Source organism: Chiloscyllium punctatum, chromosome 6 (genome assembly GCF_047496795.1).
Source record: "Chiloscyllium punctatum isolate Juve2018m chromosome 6, sChiPun1.3, whole genome shotgun sequence".
NCBI lineage: Eukaryota > Metazoa > Chordata > Chondrichthyes > Orectolobiformes > Hemiscylliidae > Chiloscyllium > Chiloscyllium punctatum.
Window position 1 is genome coordinate 84,873,662 of NC_092744.1, and position 21,535 is coordinate 84,895,196.

The window sequence follows — 21,535 nt, forward strand, 5'->3', positions numbered from 1 at the left end:
ATCCTGACTGAATCAAAAGTGACAATTATCTGATGGCCTTCAGGAATTACTCCTTAATGAGTTAATATCACCTGTATGCCATTAACTACCTTCTAATGTAAGACAAGTGCCACTTCTTGTTAAGACTCACTGGTGGACTCTCCTCTTGCCATTAATACTTAGAAAGCCCTTTATACTCAGCATTGAAAGGAGGATTGGTGGTAGTACTCTAACCATCTAGAAGCCCATTAAAAACAATAAAGGTGATGTTGAAGGTTCCTCTGGAAGGTCTGAAGCCACACTGTGTCTCTGTAAGATTTTCTCAGCGACAGGAAATGAATGAGGAATATGTGTCAGGACTTTCCCTGCAACAGACAAGGACAATGCATGAGGAGTTTCCAGAGAAGGAAGGAATATTCACTCTTCAAAGGAGTTACACAGAAGCCATGAGGTAGGAGTTATCTTTGTAGCTGTAGAATGGGCCCATGGAATCTTGATGAGAGCAGCCACCCAGCAGCTTTGAAGACCTCAGGCTGGAATACCATTGGGGGCCACAGACTGAGCTACTTCTCATTCATTGGAATGCTTGCTGTATCTCTCCCCAGAGCAGAGTATCTCACTGGGTAATGGCCTAACAGTGGAGTATTGGGACTGTGGATTTACAAATGAGAAGTTATTGTTTACAAACAAGTCCTTTTCACTGTTGATGGATGGTTTTGCCATCCTTAACATCAGAGAGCACACTGTTCTACAAATAGCTTTAGGATAGCTTGTGTTTTTGGGCTGGGGCTGGCTGGATATGGTTAGATCGCTTATTGTAATTGGTTTCGGGCAGCCAGTGATTTGATGTTTTTGAAGTGTTAATTCAGGATTTCTGGAAGCAACGTTCCCAGGGAATATGAGGAATCTCCTGCTTGGGCCTGACATGAGAGAGAATTGACACGTGTTCCCTGACTGTTCAGAGAGAAGCTCTTTGATCTTCAGAGTAAACATCTCCCTTTAGCAATGTGGGAGTTGTTAAAGAGGGCTCTCACGAGCTGTTAGTGTTTGCACTAACAGCTCCCGGTGAAAGTTTATCAGAGAACTCCACTGAAAGGAGCTTGGGCTGGCTTTATGAGAATTCTTTGCAACATCCATGGCTTTGTTTAGTAGGAAACAACAGGGAAAGAAAGCACAAAAGTGACGCCAAACCTTGATTACTCCAACTGGTGTCTGAACCAGGGATTGTTGTTTTAACAGGGGAGGCAGAGTTGTACTGGCAATACCATTGGATTCTTGATGCAGAGTCCCAGCTTAACAATCTTAGGACATTGGTTTAAATCCCATCCTGCCAACTGGAAAAATTTTATTTAGAATGAATCTGGAATTAAAATAATTTGAAGACATCCAATGACCACGTAACCATTGTCGATTGTTGGAAAAAACGCATCAGGCTCACTACTGTCCTTTCAGAAAGAAAAGTGCCACCCTTAACTGGTCTGGCCTACAAATGATTCCAGACCCACACTGATGTGGTTGACTCTTAACTGCCCTCTGGGATGGGTAATAAATACTGGCCTGGCCAGCGATGCCCACATTGTGTGAATGAATTAAGAAGGATTAGAGCTAAGCTCTGCAGTCCTGCACAATGTCCAGTTGTGAATGATGGTGCACAATTCAACAATGAACAGAGGCGAATGGACTACTCTTCAGTGACAAAGTCACTCAGCTATCACCAAGTCTCTGTTTAAAACTGGAACGTCTAACTCAGAGGCAGGACCATGTCTCAATGCCAATCTTTCCAGAAGTCATCATATGGAGATGCTGGTATTGGACTGGGGTGTACAAAGTTAAAGATCACACAACACCAGGTTATAGTCCGACAGGTTTAATTGGAAGCACCAGCTTTCAGAATGTTTCTCCTTCATCAGGTTGTTGTCCTGATGAAGGAGCGGTGCTTCAAAAGCTAGTGCTTTCCAATTAAACCTGTCGGACTATAACCTGGTGTTGTGTGTTTTTTATCTTTCCAGAAGAAAGCTATATATGATAATTAGCAGACAATTAGCCAACACGTCCTAGGACAAGTCAAACAGAGACACGCACGAGAATTCCTAGAGGCAAGGCATTCGAACCAGAATTCTATCAACAAACACATCAAGTTAGACCCCATCTACTACCCCCTGAGAAAAAGAACCAGAAAATGACATCACCACAGAAAGTGACATCGCCAACCCAAAGAAACCAAAACATATAAATAGAAAGCAGGAATGATGAACAGTGCTTCGTCCGGAGGCCCACTAAAGATGTTACCTAGTAGGGTGACGAAACATCTGGAAATGAACCTTCCAGCTCAGTGAGCAAACCTACATCCACATCCTCTTTGCAAGCATGCAAAGTCAAGTCAAAGTGAGGCCCTGAACGAAGTAACACATCTCCTTTAAATAGATCAGTTGGCCATGCTTACAGATATTCTGGTCACTCCCTCATAGTTACATGCCACTCAATACAACTCCCAGTCACTCCCTGTCAGTCACATGTTACCCCAGGCACAGTGGTAGGATGAGGTCATTCTCAGAGATGATGTAAATGCCCTAATCCTGGGGAATCGTTATGCAAACGATTTGCTGACTCCGTGATTCCCCAAGACAATGTAAATGTGACATGCCTAGCTTCAGGGGATGGCTAGAAAGCATTTCTAAATGGAAGAGATTGAATGAGAGTTTAATTTGATAATAGTAGGGGAGTAGTAGCAAATGACTGTCTCATTGTGGGTGATTCGCATTCTTGCATGAATGTTGTCTCCACCCACTTCCAGAATGTTCACTGAGTGCAGTTTAACTCTTCAATATTACATTAATGTCCAGAGAGATATTCCAATTTAATTCTTTAACATTACACTTCATCTTGGGGAACCTTTGAACTCCGTTCATTGACCTGTGCCCTATGGTGTGGGCACACATACTGTATTTTATATGCAATCAAACCAGGGCTTTGTACAGCTAAGGTGCATCTTGGTCACTTTTGTACCCTGAAATAGATCATTTCTAATCCACATGTTCAGAGATGTGATTACACACCTCTGGTGCAGGTGGGACTAGAACCAGGGTCTCTTGGGTCAGAGATAGGGGCACTACCATTTGCTGTTACCTCACCTTCCCTTCCTATTTCTGTGTGAACTATTTTCTGTTCCTTTTTAATGTTATCTGCAAATTTGAATAAATTACTTTCTGTTCCTCTGTCTCAGTTATCGATATTTATAAGGTAACCTTGTGTTAGCAGCACAGATCCTTGGGGTATGCCCCGTGTCAGATTAGCCCATTGAGGTCAGGGGTCCTTTTAATCCATTCGCTAAGCTTGTGCCTGGTAACTAATGACCACCCCATGTGATCTCCAATAGACATACTTTCATTTCTGTTAAGTCACTGTGGGGTATTGTGTTGAACAAGGCAACAGAATGAGTTTTATCTAAATCTATTTTGCAGTGCGTAAAAAGACAGAATGATTGGTTTGATGAGCTGTACTCCCTTTAAGTTACACGAGCGAGGAGCTGAGAGACAATCTGGAATGTTCTGCTGAATGGAGCAATTGTAACACACATTTAGTTCAGTTGCATCTGTGTGCCACTAACTGTTATCTGAAAAGGATCTCACACGGAAGCAAGTAGGTCATGTGCAGCAGAGAGAAAGATAAAGGGTATGATTATTGATGACCACAGCTCATTAATTGTAAAGACAGGTTTCACTCAAAATTTACTCACCTTAGAAAGAAGACTATGGGCCTTGTATAGAAAAGTGGGGCAAGTGTAGGTAACGGTGGTATCTTTTGTGGCAATAACTTGATGTGCTGAAGGGCCTCTTCTGTTCTGGATGATTCTCTAAGACTTTGTAAAAGTCTTCTGCCCACCAATTAGATAGTTGGCCAAGAGTTATTCATGTGTGAACCGGACTTGTATAGGAGCAGCACGATGGCACAGTGGTTAGCACTGCTGTCTCACAGGACCAGGGACCCAGGTTCGATTCCAGCCTCGGGCGACTGTCTTTGTGGAGCTTGCACGTTCTCCCCGTGTCTGCGTGGGTTTCCTTCCACAGTCCAAAGATGTGCAGGTCAGGTGAGTTGGCCATGCTAAATTACACATAAATTGTAGGTGCATTAGTCAGAGGGAAATGGGTCTGGGTGGGATACTCTTCGGAGGGTCTGTTGGATGAAGGGCCTGTTTCCACTTTTTAGCAAATCTACTCTAATCTATGGAAAGTTGACAGTGGCCTTTTGCACAGTGTGCATCTGGAGTCATCTGTTTGGTAACTTTATGAACCAAGTGACAGATGAGCCAGAATTGTCTCAGCTATATATAAGGCTCTCTGAGGCTGCACTCTTCAGCTCTTCCCAGGAATTCTGGATCCAAATTCCCAGTGCTCAACTCTTCACTGATGGTCAGCAAATTAAAACTGAACAATGCTAAAAGCCTTTATGATCTGCCCAATGACAAGTTGAAGTTTAGATGTCAAATACGAGGGGGCATAGGTTTCAGATGAGAGGAAGAAAATTCAAAGGAGATGTATGAGGGAATGTTGTTTTACGCAGAGGGTGGTAGGTGCCTGGAATGTGCTTCTGGGGAAGTGGTTGTGGCAGATACATAAACAAAGTTTAAGAAACATTTCGAATGAATGAATTAGCTTTATTGTCAAGTCGTCATATGAGCACAGTGAAACATTTACAAGTCACTACTTACGGAAATGCTTGGGTATAAAGGTACCAATGTATAGACATGTGGACAGGGAGAGAGTAGAGGGGATAGGGTTCATATGCAGGCAGATTGGATTGGTTTTGAATCTAGATTGGTGCAGACAATGTGGGCTGAAGGGCCTTTTCCTGTGCTGTACTGTTCTAATTATGTCTATGTTAACTGTTTCTCTCCAGTTCTTCGCTGTGAATTGTGAAGTCTTCTGAAGTGAACCATCAAAACTGAGCTCCATCACAGCATGGGGTCTCCCGGTGAACAGGGAACAGGTCCCAGGCTGATTTCCCAGCCCAAACTTGCAGGCTAGGCTGAGGCTACAGGTACACAGCTAGGCCCGGGTTCCTGAAGGTCTTGTCCCAGGGTGGCGGTCTTTGTCCAGGCATTCTAGTGACCTGGTAAGGTGGTCTTGTCCAGGAATGGTGGTCTCAGCCCAGCTTGTCCACCGAACCTGGACATCTTTGGACTGTGGGAGGAAACTAGAGCACATGGAGGAAACCCACACAGACAAGGGGAAGAACATGCAAACTCCACACAAACAGTAGTCTGAGGGTGGAATTGAACCTGGGTCCCTGGTCCTGTGAGGCAGCAGCATTAACCACTGAGTCACTGTGCCACCCTTTTTAACTTTTTTTTTATTTTGTATGACTTCTAGGCATTCGAGGATATGGAATAAGTGCAGGAAATTGGGATTAATATGTCGATGGTGAGGTCTCAATGGGACAGGGTGCCTTTTCTATGCTATATGAATCTATGGATTCTGTCATTAATGTAGGTGTTGTGATGATGTGACTTGTAAAACTTCTCATTGCATTTACCATGTATAAGTACACTTGACAATAAATGTCTATCCTATCCCATCCCATCCCATCCCAGAAGCCATTTCAGCTTTGGCGTGTAGGCCATCACATCCTCAGAATTTGTTGTTAGACTTTAGTCTCTAAAGATTCTGTTTGAGAAATATGTTATTTCTGATTATATCAATTGTCAAATTTCCCACACCTGTTTAGCCTCTTAAGTTGAACTCTATTTGTGACTTGCGTGGTCTTCTGCTGTGCAGACAGACAGGAAGGTCTGTTCATCGCCTCTGCCATTTGCTCATTTCCCATCATAATTACTCTTGTCTCTTCCTCTAAAGTTCCAAAGTTTAAAGTAGTTACTTCTCATAACCACTTTCATCACCTGCTTGTATATTTTCAGTTTCAATGTTTTTCCTTTTTAAACAATGTCTTGGTGGCTGTTTGCTGATTCATGAAGTCTACCAGTTCTCTGACTTACTATTATCCTTCACAACATTATAATCCTTTTCTTTTAATCTTCTGAACTTTGAGTGAGCCCAGCATAGCTTTTTCTTGGTAGTTTTTTTCAGTAGAATGTATTTTTGTGGGGAGTGTTGTAGAACAAAGAGACCTTGGAGTCAGGTTCATAGCTCCTTGAAAGTAGAGTCGCAGGTAGATAGGACAGTGAAAATGGTGTTTGGTATGCTTTCCTTTATGGGTCAGTGCATTGAGTATAGGAGTTGGGAGGTCATGTTGTGGCTGTACAGGACATTGGTTAGGCCACTATTGGAATATTGCATGCAATTCTAGTCTCTCTGCTACGAGAGGGATGTTGTGAAACTTGAAAGGGTTCAGAAAAGACTTAAAAGAATGTTGGCAGGGTTGGAGGGTTTGAGCTGTAGGGAAAGTCTAAATAGGTTGGGGCTATTTTCCCTGGAGCATTGGAGGCTAAGGGGTGACCTTACAGAGGTTTGTAAAATCATGAGGGATATGGATAGGGTGGGTATACAATGTCTTTTCTCTGGGGTGTGAGAGTCCAGAACTAGAGGGCACAGGTTTAAGATGAGAAGGAAAAGATTTAAAAGGGACTAAGTGGCAACCATTTCATAGAGGGTGCTTCAAGTATGGAATTCATTGCCAGAGGAATTGGAGGTTGGTATAATTACAAAAAGACATCTGGATGGGTATATGAATAGGAAGTCATCAGGGGGATAAAGGCCAAATGCTAGCAAATGGGACTAGATTAGTTTAGGATATCTGGTTAGCATGGATGTGTTGGACTGAAGGGTCTTTTTCTGTACTGTATGACTCTATTTAGAATTGTTTTCTTAAATATTTCCTGCCACAGCAATTTATTGATTCATCCAATGCGTCTTGAGTTGGTTCTTACCTTGTACACCAGACTTATACAGATGTGGGTGGGTTGTCTTTATGAGGAAAGGTTGGATGAGCTAAGTTTGTCGCCATGGGAGTTTAGAAGAGGAAGAGGTTTCTTGAGGTGTCAAGATCCTGAGGGGTCTTGACAGGGAGGAGGTCAAAGGATGTGAGAGTGTCTAAAACTAGGATTACTGTTTAAAAATAAGGGTCCACCAATTTAAAACAAGGGTAAAGAAAATATTTTTCTCACACCTTCCAGGTGAAGCAGCGCTTTACCTGCACTTGTCTCAATCTAGTTTACTGCATTCGCTGCTCACAATGTGGTCTCTTCTGCATTGGGGAAATGAAGTGTAGACTGTGTGACCACTTCCCAGAACATTTACGTTCTGTTCGCAAAAAAGACCCGGAACTTCCAGTTGCCTGCCACTTCAACGCATCACCATGTTCCCTGGCCAGTGTCTCAGTCTCAGGCCTGTTCCAGTGCTCCAACAAAACCCAGCTGGAAGAGTAGCACCTCCATTTCCGCTTGGGAACTTTACGACCTTCAGGATTTAAGGTCAAGTTCAACAATCTTTGGGCTCGAAGCACCTTCCCCTATATCCTTAACCCTATCTCCACACACCAGGCCCTGTTATCACATGGGCTGCTATTACACAATCCATTGTTAGCCACTAATCGTCCACATTAGCACCTATTTATTCTCAGCTGACCATTATCCCCTCTTTTGTCTGTCCAACCATTCTTCTGCCTCCACCTAACACTTACAGCTTTGCCCCCCTCCCCTATTTTCTTCATGAAAACCAACATTTTCCCAGCTAACATCAGTTCTGATGTGGAGATGCTGGTGTTGGGACTGGGGTGGACAAAGTCAGAAGTCACACAACACCAGGCTATAATCCAACAGGTTTATTTGAACTCACAAGTTTTGGGAGTGCTGCCTTCCCCTGATGAAGGAGCAGTGCTCTGAAAGCTTGTGACTTCAAATAAACCTGTTGGACTATAACCTGGTGTCGTGTGACCTCTGATTTTGATGCCATCAGTTCTGAGGAAGGGTCACTTGATTTCTCTTCCCAGATGCTGCCAGACCTGCTGAGCTTTTCCAGCAATTTTTGTTTTTTTTTGTAATTCTGTTCTTTGAAATGCAGTGGATTATGAGTCCTTGAACATTTTTAAGGCAGAGGCAGATACTTGGTAAACAAGTGGAGTAACATTACTATCACTATTTCCCATTGGGTCTCTTGCTATGAGATTTCTAATTAACCCTGCTTCAATTCACATAACTAGATCCATGACAGCATTATTTATTGTTCGTTCCACAATGTATTGTTCCAGGAACTTGTCACAAGCTCTATAACTCTTTGACTCATCATCTAGACCACTCTTGCCAACTTGATTGGTCCATTCTAAATGGAGACTAAAGTCCCCCACAATTATTACACTATCCTTGACACACCTTCCAATTATTTCTCTGCTCTGTCCAAAGGGATATATCCCGGTGAACAATTGCAATCAAAATATGCTGGTTTCTACTATATTGAATTTCGATCCAGACTGATTCCAATTCAAGATCTTGTGAGGATCTGATCTTTACTCACCAGTGTCCCTTATGTCAGCCTTTACTAACATGGCTACTCCTTGTCCATTGCCAATGTCTTCACAAAACATTGTGTGCCCTGCAAAGATCATTCACAGCTGTTATCTCCTCGTCTTTATATCTTTGTAATGGTGGTTCACTCCCCGACCCCAGGGAAAAGACTTTGCCTATTTACCCTATCCATGCCCCTCATAATTTTGTAAACCTCTATAAGGTCACCCCTCAGCCTCCAACCCTCCAGGGAAAGCAGCTCCAGCCTGTTCAGCCTCTCCCTGTAGTTCAAATCCTCCAAACCTGGCAACACCCTTATAAATCTTTTCTGAACCCTTTCAAGTTTCACAACATCTTTCCGATAGGAAGGAGACTAGAATTGCGCGCAATATTCCAACAGTGGCCTAACCAATGTCCTGTACAGCAGCAACATGACCTCCCAACTCCTGTACTCAAAACTCTGACCAGTAAAGGAAAGCATACCAAACACATTTTCTGTTCATCCTCAATTGCCCTTGTGCAGGTGGTGGTGGGCTATCGTCATGAACTGTAGTCCATGTGGTGTAGATACCCTCACAGTGCTGTTATTGAGGGAGTTCTAGGTTAATGACCTCATGACAGTGAAGGAATGGTGATAAGCTCTAAGTCAGGGTGATATGTGGCTCAGAGAGAAAGGTTTCCACATAGGTGCTGCTCTTGTCCTTCTAGATGCCAGGTTTGGAAGGTGCCTCATGAATTGCTCTTAAAATGTCTTGCTGTATCTCCCCTCTGCTGCTACTGTTTGTTGGTCGCAGAGGCCATAACTGTTAAAGGTGGTTGATGGGGTGCAAATTAAGTAGGTTGCTTTGTCCTGGATGTTATTGAGCTTCTTAAATGTTGTTGGAGCTTCATTTATACAGGCAAGTGGGGAATATTCCATCACATTCCTGACTTTTGCCTTATAGATAGATTTTTGGGGAGATGAGTTACACATCACAGAATTCCCAGCCTCTCTCTGACCTGCTGTTGTAGTCCAGTTCAGTTTCTGCTCAATGGTTGGGGATTCAATTATAGCAGTGCAATTGAACATCAAGGGGTGATGGTTAGATTCTCTCTTGTTGAAGATAGTCATTGCCTGGCACTTGTGTGGCATGAATGCTACTTGCCACCTTTGAGCCAAACCTGGATGTTTTCCAGATCTTGTTGTATTTGAACATACACAGCTTCAGTATTTGAGGAGTCACAAATGGTGCTGAACATGGTGCGATCATCGGCGAACAGCCCCACTTCTGACCTTCGAATGAAGGGAAGGTCATTGATGAAGCAACTGAAGATGGTTGGGCCTAGGACACTTTGAAGAACTCCTGCAGACTGTCCTGGAGTGGAGATGATTGGCGTACAGAACCTTAAGTAATTCCAATGTGTCAGGTATGACACCAACAAGTGCAGAGTTTTTCCCACCCCCATTCCTTACTGACTCCAGTTTTGGTAGGGCTTCTTTATACCACAATCCAGCAAATGCAGCCTTGATGTCACTCCCACCTCACCTCTAGAATATAGCTATTTTGTCCATGTTTGGACAAAGGATGTAATGAGGTCAGGAGCTGAGTAGCCCTGGTGGAACCCAAACTAGGCATCACTGAGCAGGTCATTGCTGAGCAGTGCTGTTGGTGACACCTTCCATCACTTTACTGATGATCGAGAGTTGACTGATAGGGTGGTAATCGGCCTGGTTGAGTTTGTCCTTCTTTTGCTAACTGGTTATATCTGGCCAATTTTCCACATTATTGGGTAGATGTCAGTATTGTAACTGTACTGGGAGAGCTTGGCCAGGGTAGTGGAGTACAAGTCTTCAGTTCAGTTCTGAGGAAGGGTCACTCGACTCCAAACGTTAAGTAAAAAGTTTCTCACAGATGCTGCCAGATCTGTTGAGCTTTTTTCTCTTCGGTACTATTGTTGGAACATTATCAGGGCCCATATCCTCTACAATATCCAGTGTCTCCAATCATAACTTAATACCTTTTATTAAAAGTGAATTAGTAACTCTGGTTTGCTTTCTGCAGACCTGCTGAGTTTTTTTTGTTTATTTCCATTTCCAGTTACCACAGTGTTTTGCTTTTGAATGTATTGATGCTTGTCACTGACATGACTGTGGGACGCCACAACTGGACTATTTTACTTACTTCTCAATCATTATTTCTCTTCACAGTGGCCATGGAGGAATCAGTTCTAATTTTGAAAAGTTGGCACAAAGCCTTGGTACTTATCCTAATTATTAGTTCCATTGTCTACTATTATGTCTTTGAGTTTAAACCTTCAAAGCTCAAATACCCCTTGCCGAAAAAAACTTCAAGACTTGCAATACGTTTGAGTCAATCAGACGCAATCAGAGAGCCTGGAATTATGTTTGTACAGACCTCCAATGATTTAGCACCTTCCCCGTTGGCCATGTGCAGCATTGAATCAGCAGCTAGACAAAACCGAAACAAAACCGTTTATTACCTCATGAGTGGTTTCAATGCGAATATATCTGCGTATCGAGAACCTAAGTACAAAGCCATCTCTTTGCTTTCTTCATTCGAGAATGTCATCATCTTGCCCTTGAATCCTAAAGAATTGTTCAACAACACACCCTTGGCTGGATGGTATGAGAAGGTAAGGACTTGTACAGAGTTGGCTGCTTGGTTTGTGGATGAAAAAAGCTGCTATTGGTTACCAGTCTGAAAAATGAAATAGTAAACTTTACACTGACAAGCTAAATCCCCAGTTTCTAAATATCTGATGATGGATAATGCTGAACTGGAATTCCTGTGGGTTTTAGATTGAATTTCAGTTTCAGGTCCTGATGAATCATTTGCAGAACCTGCAAGAAGACTAGAGTCATTTTCTTTCTGAAAATCATTATTTATCTCAATTATTCAAGACCGTACTTTGGTGGGATGGGGAACCATTAATTTGGAAACTCTCCAGTTCAAGGCATGTTAGTTCAATCTTTGTCCAATAATATTAGACCATATTCATTGCTTTGTAAATGTCTCTTACAAAGTTGAGACAATAAGACCGTAACAATTAGGAGCAACAGTAAACTATTTGACCCCTTGAGCCTGAAACATCTTTCTCTACCTGCCTCAAAAGCCTTTGAGATGCTTAAGATAAATTTAAAAATCAAATTCAGCCTTGAATATATTCATTGACCTCATCTCCAATTCTCCCCAAAGAAAAGAATTCCAATGATTAATGAACCACCGAGAAGGGAATTTCCACCTTTTACCTGTAATAAATGGGAGGCCTTATTGTGAGACTGTGCCCCGCACTTCTGCAGTGCCTCCCCAGAGGGAAACATGCTTTCAATGCCATCATCTCTTCTACTTCTAATCTTGGAGAAGTGGAGATTCAGACTGTTCACTCTTTGCTCATGATGCAACCTCTTTATCCTAAGAATCAAACTCTAACCATTCTCTGAGCTGCCTGCAACTGAACAAGTTAATTCCTGACACAGAGCTGGAGAAAGAACCAGGCTCAAGTGTTTCTTTAATTTGTTAAACAGGGGTTGTAAAAGCGCAGGATTGAAACTAATTAGTTAACATGATGGTTAGTTACTGAAACATGTTCATACAAAGTAGTAGGGTTTCTATAGCAAGAGTTTTACAAACAAAAAGTAGAAAAATGCAATCTAAAGCTAAAAGAGTAAAGTTAAAACATGAAACAAAACATAGTTTAAAACTATTTCCTGATGGTATCCTTTAGAAAGCCCTGAATCAAGAGAGATCACAACCCTCTTTCAACTCGTGTTAACGAAAATCTACAGCCTTAGGTGAATATGTGACTGAGCACTATGTTAACTAACATAATTAACTAACCAAACCAAATCTATCAAAGCAGATTTCATTCTGAGACCTGATTTCTCCAGGAGAGATTATAACCCATTGCTGCTTTTCTGGTTTGGGAGTAGTTTCAGTATAGATTTTGTTACTGTTCACCTGCTTAACGATAAACTCAATGATGCATATGACTTTGGAATCTCAGATTCACCAGGAACTTTTACTGGGTTCTAGGTTTTCATGATTGAATGCTGCACATATAGAACTCAACAGCTCAGGAGGGAATTAGCATTCTTGTTGAAGTGTTGAGCTCCTTCCTGTTGTCTGTCTTCCTCCTGGTCATGCGAAAGGAGTGCCTTGGCAGAATCATCTTGTACTTCCTTCCATTCAGGGAATTCCTGTTCTGCAGCGATTTCATGATGAGCTTGAGATGTGTGGATTGAAGTGACAATACGGCAAGTTTGGGGTGTTCCTTTGCCCTGAGGAGTATTGTCAAACACAGAGATCTGGGGGTTTAGGGAACATTGTTCCTTGAAAGTAGACAGGGTAATAGAGAAGGCATTTGGCACATTAGCCTTCATTAGTACAATTACAGAATTTAAAAGACTTTTGAACATGTATGTGAATAGAAAAGTTTTAGAGGGATATGAGCCAAACACATGCACATGGGACTAGTTCAGTTTAGGAAGCCTGGTTGGCATGGATGAGTTGGGTCTAAGGGTCTGTTTCCATGCTGTATGACTATGACTCTTGATGTTTTGTGAGGGTTCTCTTGACTGCCTGAATATGGCTTTCTAAAACTGGTGTCCCATTGAGGAATGGAGATGGTCAACCCATACTGTTCAGTGTATTCCTTCAATTCTTTCTGTCACATATTTATTCTAGGAATCCATTGCTCAGTGAATTGTATTCCTGCAACTGAAATGATTGTTGTAGCTGTCAAATCTTATCTTTTCAATAAAAGAGAACCTTGAGTAATGGTCAACAACTGTGGGACTATTGTTGATTATGTGTGAGTAAATTGTCCCCACAGATTACCTTTGTCTGGATGGTAATTCAGTATCTATCACTGTCTCCCCTTATGAGGCGTGCAGATACAACTCCTGGAGCTGATCTGCTCTGAGTTTACTCTCTTCCATTCCCACATGGTCGTGTTCCTCCTGCATCATTCTGAGAACAGTTAATCTGAATCCTTCTTGCAGAATGCCATCTTCTAGTCAGATGCCATCTCTGGCAGACCAGCCCTGCTTAACAATCGGACCATTCTTGGACCATTTCCCGACAGAGCATCAGCATCTGATCTTATCTCTAAATTGGCTCCGTTTTCATTCCTGTGTGTCATCAAAATTATTTATGACAACTTAGGAGGTTTTTTTTGTGTTGGCTCGGTTGAATTATTTTCCTTTTCTCTCTGGTTTCTTGATCCCTCACTATCTCCCCTGATCACGTACCAGAGGACTGGAGGATTGCAAATGTTGTGCCCTTGTTCAAAAAGGACAGTGGAGATGACCCAGGTAATATAGACCAGTGAGCCTTACATCTGTTGTAGGAAAGGTTTTGGAAAGGATTATAAGAGAGATTTGTAATCATCTAGCAAGCAACAATTTGATTGGAGAGAGTCAACATGGTTTCGTCAAGGGCAGGTCATGTCTCACAAGCCTCATTGAGTTTTTTTGAGAAGGTGACCAAGCATGTAGATGAGGGTAGGGCAGTTGACGTGGTGTACGTGGACTTCAGGAAGGACTTTGATAAGGTTCCACATGGTAGGCTGTTGGAGAAAGTGCGGAGGCAAGGGATTGAGGGTGATTTAGCAGTTTGGATTAGAAACTGGCTTTCTGGACGATGGCAGCGAGTGGTGGTTGATGGAAGATATTCAGCCTGGACTCCGGTTACTAGTGGTGTGCCACAGGGATCTGTTTTGGGACCACTGCTGTTTGTAATTTTTATAAATTACTTAGACGCAGGCATAGGTGGATGAGTTTGTAAGTTTGCAGATGATACCAAAGTTGGTGGAGTAGTGGACAGTGTGGAAGAATGTTGCAGGAGGACTTGGATAAACTGCAGAGAGGTGACAACTGAGAGTTTAAAGCAGCTAAATGTGAGGTGATTTACTTTGGGAAGATTAACAGGAAGGCAGAATATTAGGTCAATGGAAAGAGTCTTGGTAGTGTGGATGTGCTGAGGGATCTGGGTGTCCATGTACATAGATCCCTGAATGTTGCCACCCAGTTGGATAGTGTTGTTAAGGAGGCATACGGTGTGTTGGGTTTTATTGCTAGAGGGATTGAGTTCCGGAGTCGTGATGTCATGCTGCAATTATACAAAATGCTAGTGCGGCCACACTTGGAGTATTGTGCGCAGTATTGGTGGCCCCATTACAGGGAGGATGTGGAAGCATTGGAAAAGGTGCAGAGGTGATTTACCAGGATGTTGCCTGGTCTGGAGGGAAGGCCTTATGAGGAAATCCTGAGGGACTTGGGTCTATTCTCATTGGAAAGAAGAAGCCTAAGAGGGGGTTTAATAGAGACATACAAGATGATTAGAGGATTCGATAAGGTGGACAATGAGAGTCTTTTTCCTAGAATGATGACGTCGGCTTGCACGAAGGGGCATAGCTGCAAATTGAGGGGTGATAGATTTAAGACAGATGTCAGAGGCAAGTTCTTTACTCAGAGAGTGGTAAGGGTGTGGAATGCCCTGCCAATGTAGTTAACTCAGCTACATTAGGGAGATTTGAACAGTCCTGGGATAAACATATGGATGATGATGGGATAGTGTAGGGGGATTGGGCTTAGATTAATTCACAGGTCGGCGCAACATTGAGGGCCAAAGGGCCTGTCCTGCACTCCATTGTTCTATGTTCCATATCTCCTAAACAATGTTGTTTAACACTCCCTCTCCTTCCAATGGGACATGGAGCATTTCCAACTGTTTGTCAAATATGCTGCAATTATACGAAACAGTGGCCAGACCTCACTTGGAGTGCAGTGAGCAAATCCAGGCATTCACCTTTGGAAGGATACTTTGGCCTTGGAGAGACTACAACATAGATGTAGACGAATGATATGTGGACTACAGGGGTTTGTTTATGGGGAGAGATTATACAAATTAGTTTGGTCTTCTTAAGAATTTAGAACATTAAGGGGTGATCTGGTTTGAAGTCTGCAAGATGTTAACAGGTAAAGAAAGGGTAGATAAAGATAAATTATTTCCAGTGGTGGGGGATTCTAGAGCAAGGGGACATAGTCTGAGAATTAGGGCCAGACTGTTCAGGAGAGACGTCGGGAAGCACTTCGACATGCAAACGGGGATAGATGGTTAGGTCTCTCTCCGACGAATAGCCGAGGATGTTGGATCAGTTGTTAATTTTAAATCTGAGATAGATACAATTTGTGAAGCAAAGTATTAAAGGATATGGTCCACATCAGGTACATGGGGTTATAGATCAGCCATGACCTCATCGAACAGACTTGAGAGGCTGAATGGCCTCCTCTGTTCCTATTTTCCTATTTGGTGCTCAACCAGTAAATATTGTGTGGAGGGAGAGGACAGCATTTGGAGAGAAGGATCATTTAGAATATCAAAACACCTAACTGATGAACTTTTACTCTGTTACAGGTGGATCCCAACCTGGAACAATATTGGTTCCATGTGCTCTCTGATGGTTGTCGGATAGCCTTGCTGTGGAAGTATGGAGGCATCTATCTGGACACGGATATCATTTCAATCAAACCGTTGGAGTTCCAGAACTTCATCTGTGCACAATCAAGTAATTATGCAAATGGTGCAGCTTTGGGATTTAACCGTTCTCATTCCTTCATCAGGAGGTGCTTAAAGGATTATATTGAGAATTATAATGGAGCAGCTTGGGGTCAGCAGGGTCCAGATCTGATGACCCGAATGTTGAAGAAATGGTGTGATACTGATAATCTGGATAACTTTCTGAATAGACAATGCAAAGGGATCCTGTACCTGTCCAGCAACTGGTTCTACCCTGTTCCATACACCAATTGGGAAAGGTACTTTGAACCAGATACATGGAAAGGGAACAGTAAAGAAATTGAACATGAATTCTCAAAGACACGAGGGGTACACGTCTGGAATTTTTTAAGTGGTGGTCATAATAATCACGTCAAAGGAAGTCGATCACTCATGGAGTATTTCTTTAGCGAATATTGTCCAAGAACATACAATTTTCTCCCAGATTGATGTTTACTTGAGTGTTGATTTGCATAATTGTTTTACATGTGATTATAACAAAATGACTGCTAATCACTGACTGACAGTATGGCCATCCATTTGGCCTCATCTCATTGTATCTTCACTGGTATCTTCCTACTCTCTGTGAGGCTGTCGGGTAATGGGAGGAGTGGGGGAATTGTTACTGGTTTCACCCTCTATCCTGCTCCCTTCCTTCCAACTCAGCAGTGCCCACTTTCCTGAGGTTCATTTCTCCAACATATTCGATGCCTCTTGATTCAAAATTGGTCGATTCAGGATAACTGTTGATTCATCTCAGTATTACTGACATTGCTTCATTTAAATGATTGTATTTTTATTTTTATCCAGTTCAGAAGTGCACACAGTCATTGGGACTAGACCATTTGCAGTATAGGGAATGACGATGAGTTTAACACTCCCGATCCAAGACAATTTGATGTTTCGTTCTTCACCCATTAATTATCTCACATTCTGAATTATAGTCTGACCATTGCAAACTATATCCAATGTCCTTTCTTATCTGGAAGTTGATGTGAATATTTTACAACCCCTTTATCCAGCATTTCATAATAAAATATGATCAAAGTCTGTGATAACATGACCATTGCTCTCAGGCACAATATAGTGAAAGGCATATCTCTACTGTAGCAGTTCTTACTGTTGGACTGTACCTTTATCTGGTTGGGGTTATTAGTTTGTATATGTACAGAGTACAATATATTCCTAAATCTCTGGGATATTTAATTTTGATCTGACATGATCTATTTACTGAATCACTGACTTTTGCCTGCACTGAGATTACACTTAATATACATGATCTTCAAGAATCTTTAGGTGAAATAAGGGAAATATTTGCTTTGTCGCTGTTTTGTGATTATTTGGATAATTCTTTGAATGTGTCTATTGATTAATTAATTGAGCTTGCAGATTCAGTTCTTTGTATTTGAACTAAAGGGGTCTGACACTTTGTGGAATTGAGCTTGTAGTTCAACTGTGGTTGCAATTAAAATAGAAAGACTGGGGGAACCTGCCCAATTATTAAATACAGCTTGACCCCAGTTACCAGTCTCGAACTGGTATCTGAATACTACACAGATACCGGTCAGAGACATTGTGTCAACTTGCTGCACATCATGGGATCCTCTGTGAGGGAGCTCTATCTGTCTGTCATCATTAATGTGATGGGAGCAGCCCCTTTATTAAATATTGAGATCTTAATTGTAAAGTGCCCAGCAACAGAAGATGTGCTTATTAAAATGGACTGGAATTATACTGTACCCACGGTATCCAATGATGGGGTTTTGCACCCGTCTCTCAGGAACCTCACCGCCCCTGTATTCACTCCAGTGGAACAGACTGTGTGTTGATGGGATGGAGACAGTGCAGCACCATCCCAATATCTCTGGTTCCTGCTGTGTGCTTCTAGTGATTGGCTCTCGGGCATTTGGACCCATTTTAAGGAAGGAATCCAGGTTTGAGAGTGACCAGCAAATCATTTCAACAGCTTCACCCTGAGCTGGAGAGGATGGAGCTGACATGGTGCTGCCTTGTCCTCAACTGGGACATCCCATTGGAGCATTTTGGAGTGAAGTTATGGAGACGATTGTATTTAAGGGTTGGATCATGTGAAGGTGTCCCACGTGTTGATGTCAGCTCATTCCTGATGACAGACTGTATTTTTGTTTGTGTTGTGGTTTTGTTTCATTCTGTTTAAATCTCGCGTCAAACTAGAAATGGATACATCTGTTAGAAACCAACACTCAGTTGTGGTGCATTCCTCAGTTTCTGGTGTGCTGTACTGACCTTGTTGATGGTGTTAGATTGAACAGGGCCAGATTTCATGTTAATGGGAGGATGCCACAAATGAATGAGTATTGGGCACTGGGTACCCCTTCTTGATACTTGGTTGAGTATTACCTAGGCTGCCCAGTGAAGATGGGTTATCCCCTACAGAAGGTGAAATTTTCTCAGGCGATTACAATTACAAGGGCTGTTTATTGTCCCAAATCTTCACTGAAGGTTTTCATTCTGTCATAAGGATCCTGTAGGCACCCTTATTCTTCTGACATTCTTGACTCCCTTGATGCTGCAGTAATACACTTTTGAAGATTAACCAATAATTTGATCCTATTAGTGTGCTGGAAACATGGCTTTCTGTTTTTATAAATGTACCTCATTTCAGTTGAGAGCCCGCTGTAGGGGTGTGTGTGTGTGTGTGTGTGTGTGTGTGTGTGTGTGTGTGTGTGAAACTGATTATTGAATCTGTGTCTCCCCTTAAAGTCCACTCAATGCTGGTTGAGATCAAAGTGGACCATCTGCTTTCCCCAAGACTCTAAGTATGTGTGTTTTTAACATTATTTGTTGATCAAGGAGATAAGTTTTGAATCTGGAGACTGGAAGATGGAGAAGGGGATTCTGTTTGATGTTGTGATGCGATCTTTTCCCAAAGAGTTGTTGTGGTGAAGTATTTGTAATTGGGCTGATGCAGTCTAAAGACTCATCACCTTCTTTCTTTCTATTCTTTCAATGGAACATCCGTTGATGGCAGAGGCGGTCCCAGAGACTTCATGTTGCACAGCCATTACAAGGATAAGGTTAGCGTGGGTTTTAATGGAAATCTAATAATTCACTCTGAGGAGATTGCTTGCAGTGATAATTTGATTCTTTTTGCTCCTATTCTCACATTCCTATTTAATGTTTCCTATCTGCTGGCTGGTGTAGACACCACTGTCCTTTGGGACTGACCCTTTCTATCTATGTGATTGGAGGAGAAATGTCACTATAGAATAACAGCAGGTTTGCTTCTCACACTCTTCCAAACGTCGGGAGCTGACAGAGAGCTGCTGTCCTCGGAGACACTGAAAACATCTTTCCCTCCTGGCAAACACCTTGCCCCTTAGGCTCCCTCAGTGAGTAACTGGGTGCCCAGAACCCTTGGGCATTTCAGGCAGAGTAAGGGTGTGAGCACTAACCATTGTTTGCTGTGTTGATCTTAGAACATCATGATCCCACACGTATGGGTAATCAAATTTCAGACTGTGAACTTGTGTATGTATTGCCTTTATATGTCTGAATGTGAATAATCAAATTGCGACTTTCTGCTTTGGTTTGCTTGTGGCCTCTGTGTCGTCTGTCATGGTGAGGCCAGAATCCTTTCTCAAGTCTCTGACGAGATTCCAGGAAGTTCTGGTTTAGAGTGCCTTGGCGCTGAGTTGGAGCCATTGTTTATCCCAGCGTCTTCTCCCTGTCCAGAGCTGATGGGATGTTTACAACTTTAACTTCAGTCAGTCTATTCTTGCTGTGATTATTGAAGTGAACAGATTAGAATCTTTTGTGCTGATATTTTTTTTAGGTGTTTCTATTGAATCTTTTTTTTTCTTTTTATCAAAACCACGAAACAGGTAATTTTCATTTAGTTGATGTTTGGATGATGCAGTGCTTATTACACCAGGGGCGAAATGTTCTCCACACTCTCAATAACACAATACAGACCCCTCTCTCTGAACCCCGCTACAGACCCCTCTGTCTGAACCCTGATACAGACCCCTCTCTCTGAACCCCGCTACAGACCCCTCTGTGTGAACCCCAATACAGACCGTGCTCTGTGAACCCCGCTACAGACCCCTCTGTGTGAACCCCGATACAGACTGTGCTCTGTGAACCCCGATACAGACCATGCTTTGTGAACCCCAATACAGACCGTGCTCTGTGAACCCCGATACAGACTGTGCTGTCTGAACCCTGATTCTGACCACACTGTTTGACCTCCAATATGGGCCGTGCTTTCTGAGCTTCAATACCTGACAAAATAGCTACCTGATGAAAGAATGGTGCTCCGAAAGCTGGTATTTCCAAATAAACCTGTCGGACTATAACCTGGCGTTGTGATTTTTCATTTTGTCCACCCCATTCCAACACCAGCACCTCTACATCATAAGCTCTAACACCGGCCACTTCCAGTAAACCCTGATCTGGACCCAATGTACTGAACACAATGAACCACAAATTGGACCATCTTGATGAATCCTGACACACCTTGCTGCACCCCAATGCAGATCACTCTTACAGTACTTCAACAAAGGCCCATCCCCCTGTACTTTATTACAGACCACTCACTAAACCTCAATATAGCTTAATACAGACTGCTCATGCTGAAATCCAAAATAGAACGGTGTCACTGTGCCCCTATGGAGAACCCTCTCACTAAACACAGTACATCCCACCCCCCGGCCCCCCCCCCCCCCCCCCAACTGTGTTCCCAGTACAGATCCTGTAAGCACAGTGAGGTGGTGTTTTTTCTTTGTCTTTGTCCTGCTGGAGCAGTCATTCCTGTTAAAACAGGAACCCTGCTTCCTGCTGCACGTGCTGTGGTCTCCTGCTAGGAATCCAGAGATCCTCGGATCGCTATCAATCCCATGGTGACATCATCTTCATCGCCTGGCGACATTGTTTCCGAACGATTCGGTGGGATTTTACTGGAGTGGTTGGGGGTTTGTGTGTGTTTGCCATTGGCTGCAGCCAGCATTTGGTTAATTCATGTATGGCATTGGGGGTCCCCGTGAAAAGTCAAGTTGAAAAATAAGCAGGCAGGATTTGGTTTTGGCATGTGGGGTCTTGGTGCTGTTGATGAATGAGGAAGTTCCTGTGACATACATGCAAATGAGTATCTGAAGTTCAGTTCCCTTTGTCCCAGAGGGCTATCATGTGGCCCAGATTAGTGTGTGCATGGTCATGTGCTGTGTGGTTATTTCTTCATTAGCTGTCCCCTAGACACTGAATGACATTATCGTCAAACCACAGTGGCGTGACACCTCTCTACATTTGTTCCTTTCTGATAAACTATATTAAACAAAGCAACTCTTATTTCCAACTTTGGCTTTACTGCCCCAGGTTTCAGTAAGTCAAACAGAATCTGTCCCCCACATACCCCAAGTGTGTGGGGGCTGGGTGCTGTTGATGAATGAGGAAGTTCCTGTGAGATCCTGCATGCAAATGAGTATCTGAGTTCCTTTTGTCCCAGAGGGCTATCATGTGGTCCAGATTAGTGGGAACTAATTAAAATAAAAGTGTTGAATGAAAG

The 21,535-nt window shown here is 42.7% G+C and overlaps 1 protein-coding gene across 1 annotated transcript in view; it reads left to right on the forward strand.

The window, feature by feature from the left end:
* The window catches only part of LOC140479172 (lactosylceramide 4-alpha-galactosyltransferase-like), a 77,513-nt gene extending 57,183 nt beyond the window's left edge, over positions 1-20,330 (forward strand). Inside the window, exons 2-3 of the mRNA XM_072573169.1 lie at positions 10,623-11,068; positions 15,853-20,330. Of these exons, the coding sequence (XP_072429270.1) occupies positions 10,623-11,068; positions 15,853-16,443 (1,037 nt within the window). The 3' untranslated portion in view covers positions 16,444-20,330. The remainder of the gene's footprint in view (positions 1-10,622; positions 11,069-15,852) is intronic.
* The last annotated feature ends 1,205 nt before the right edge of the window (positions 20,331-21,535 follow it).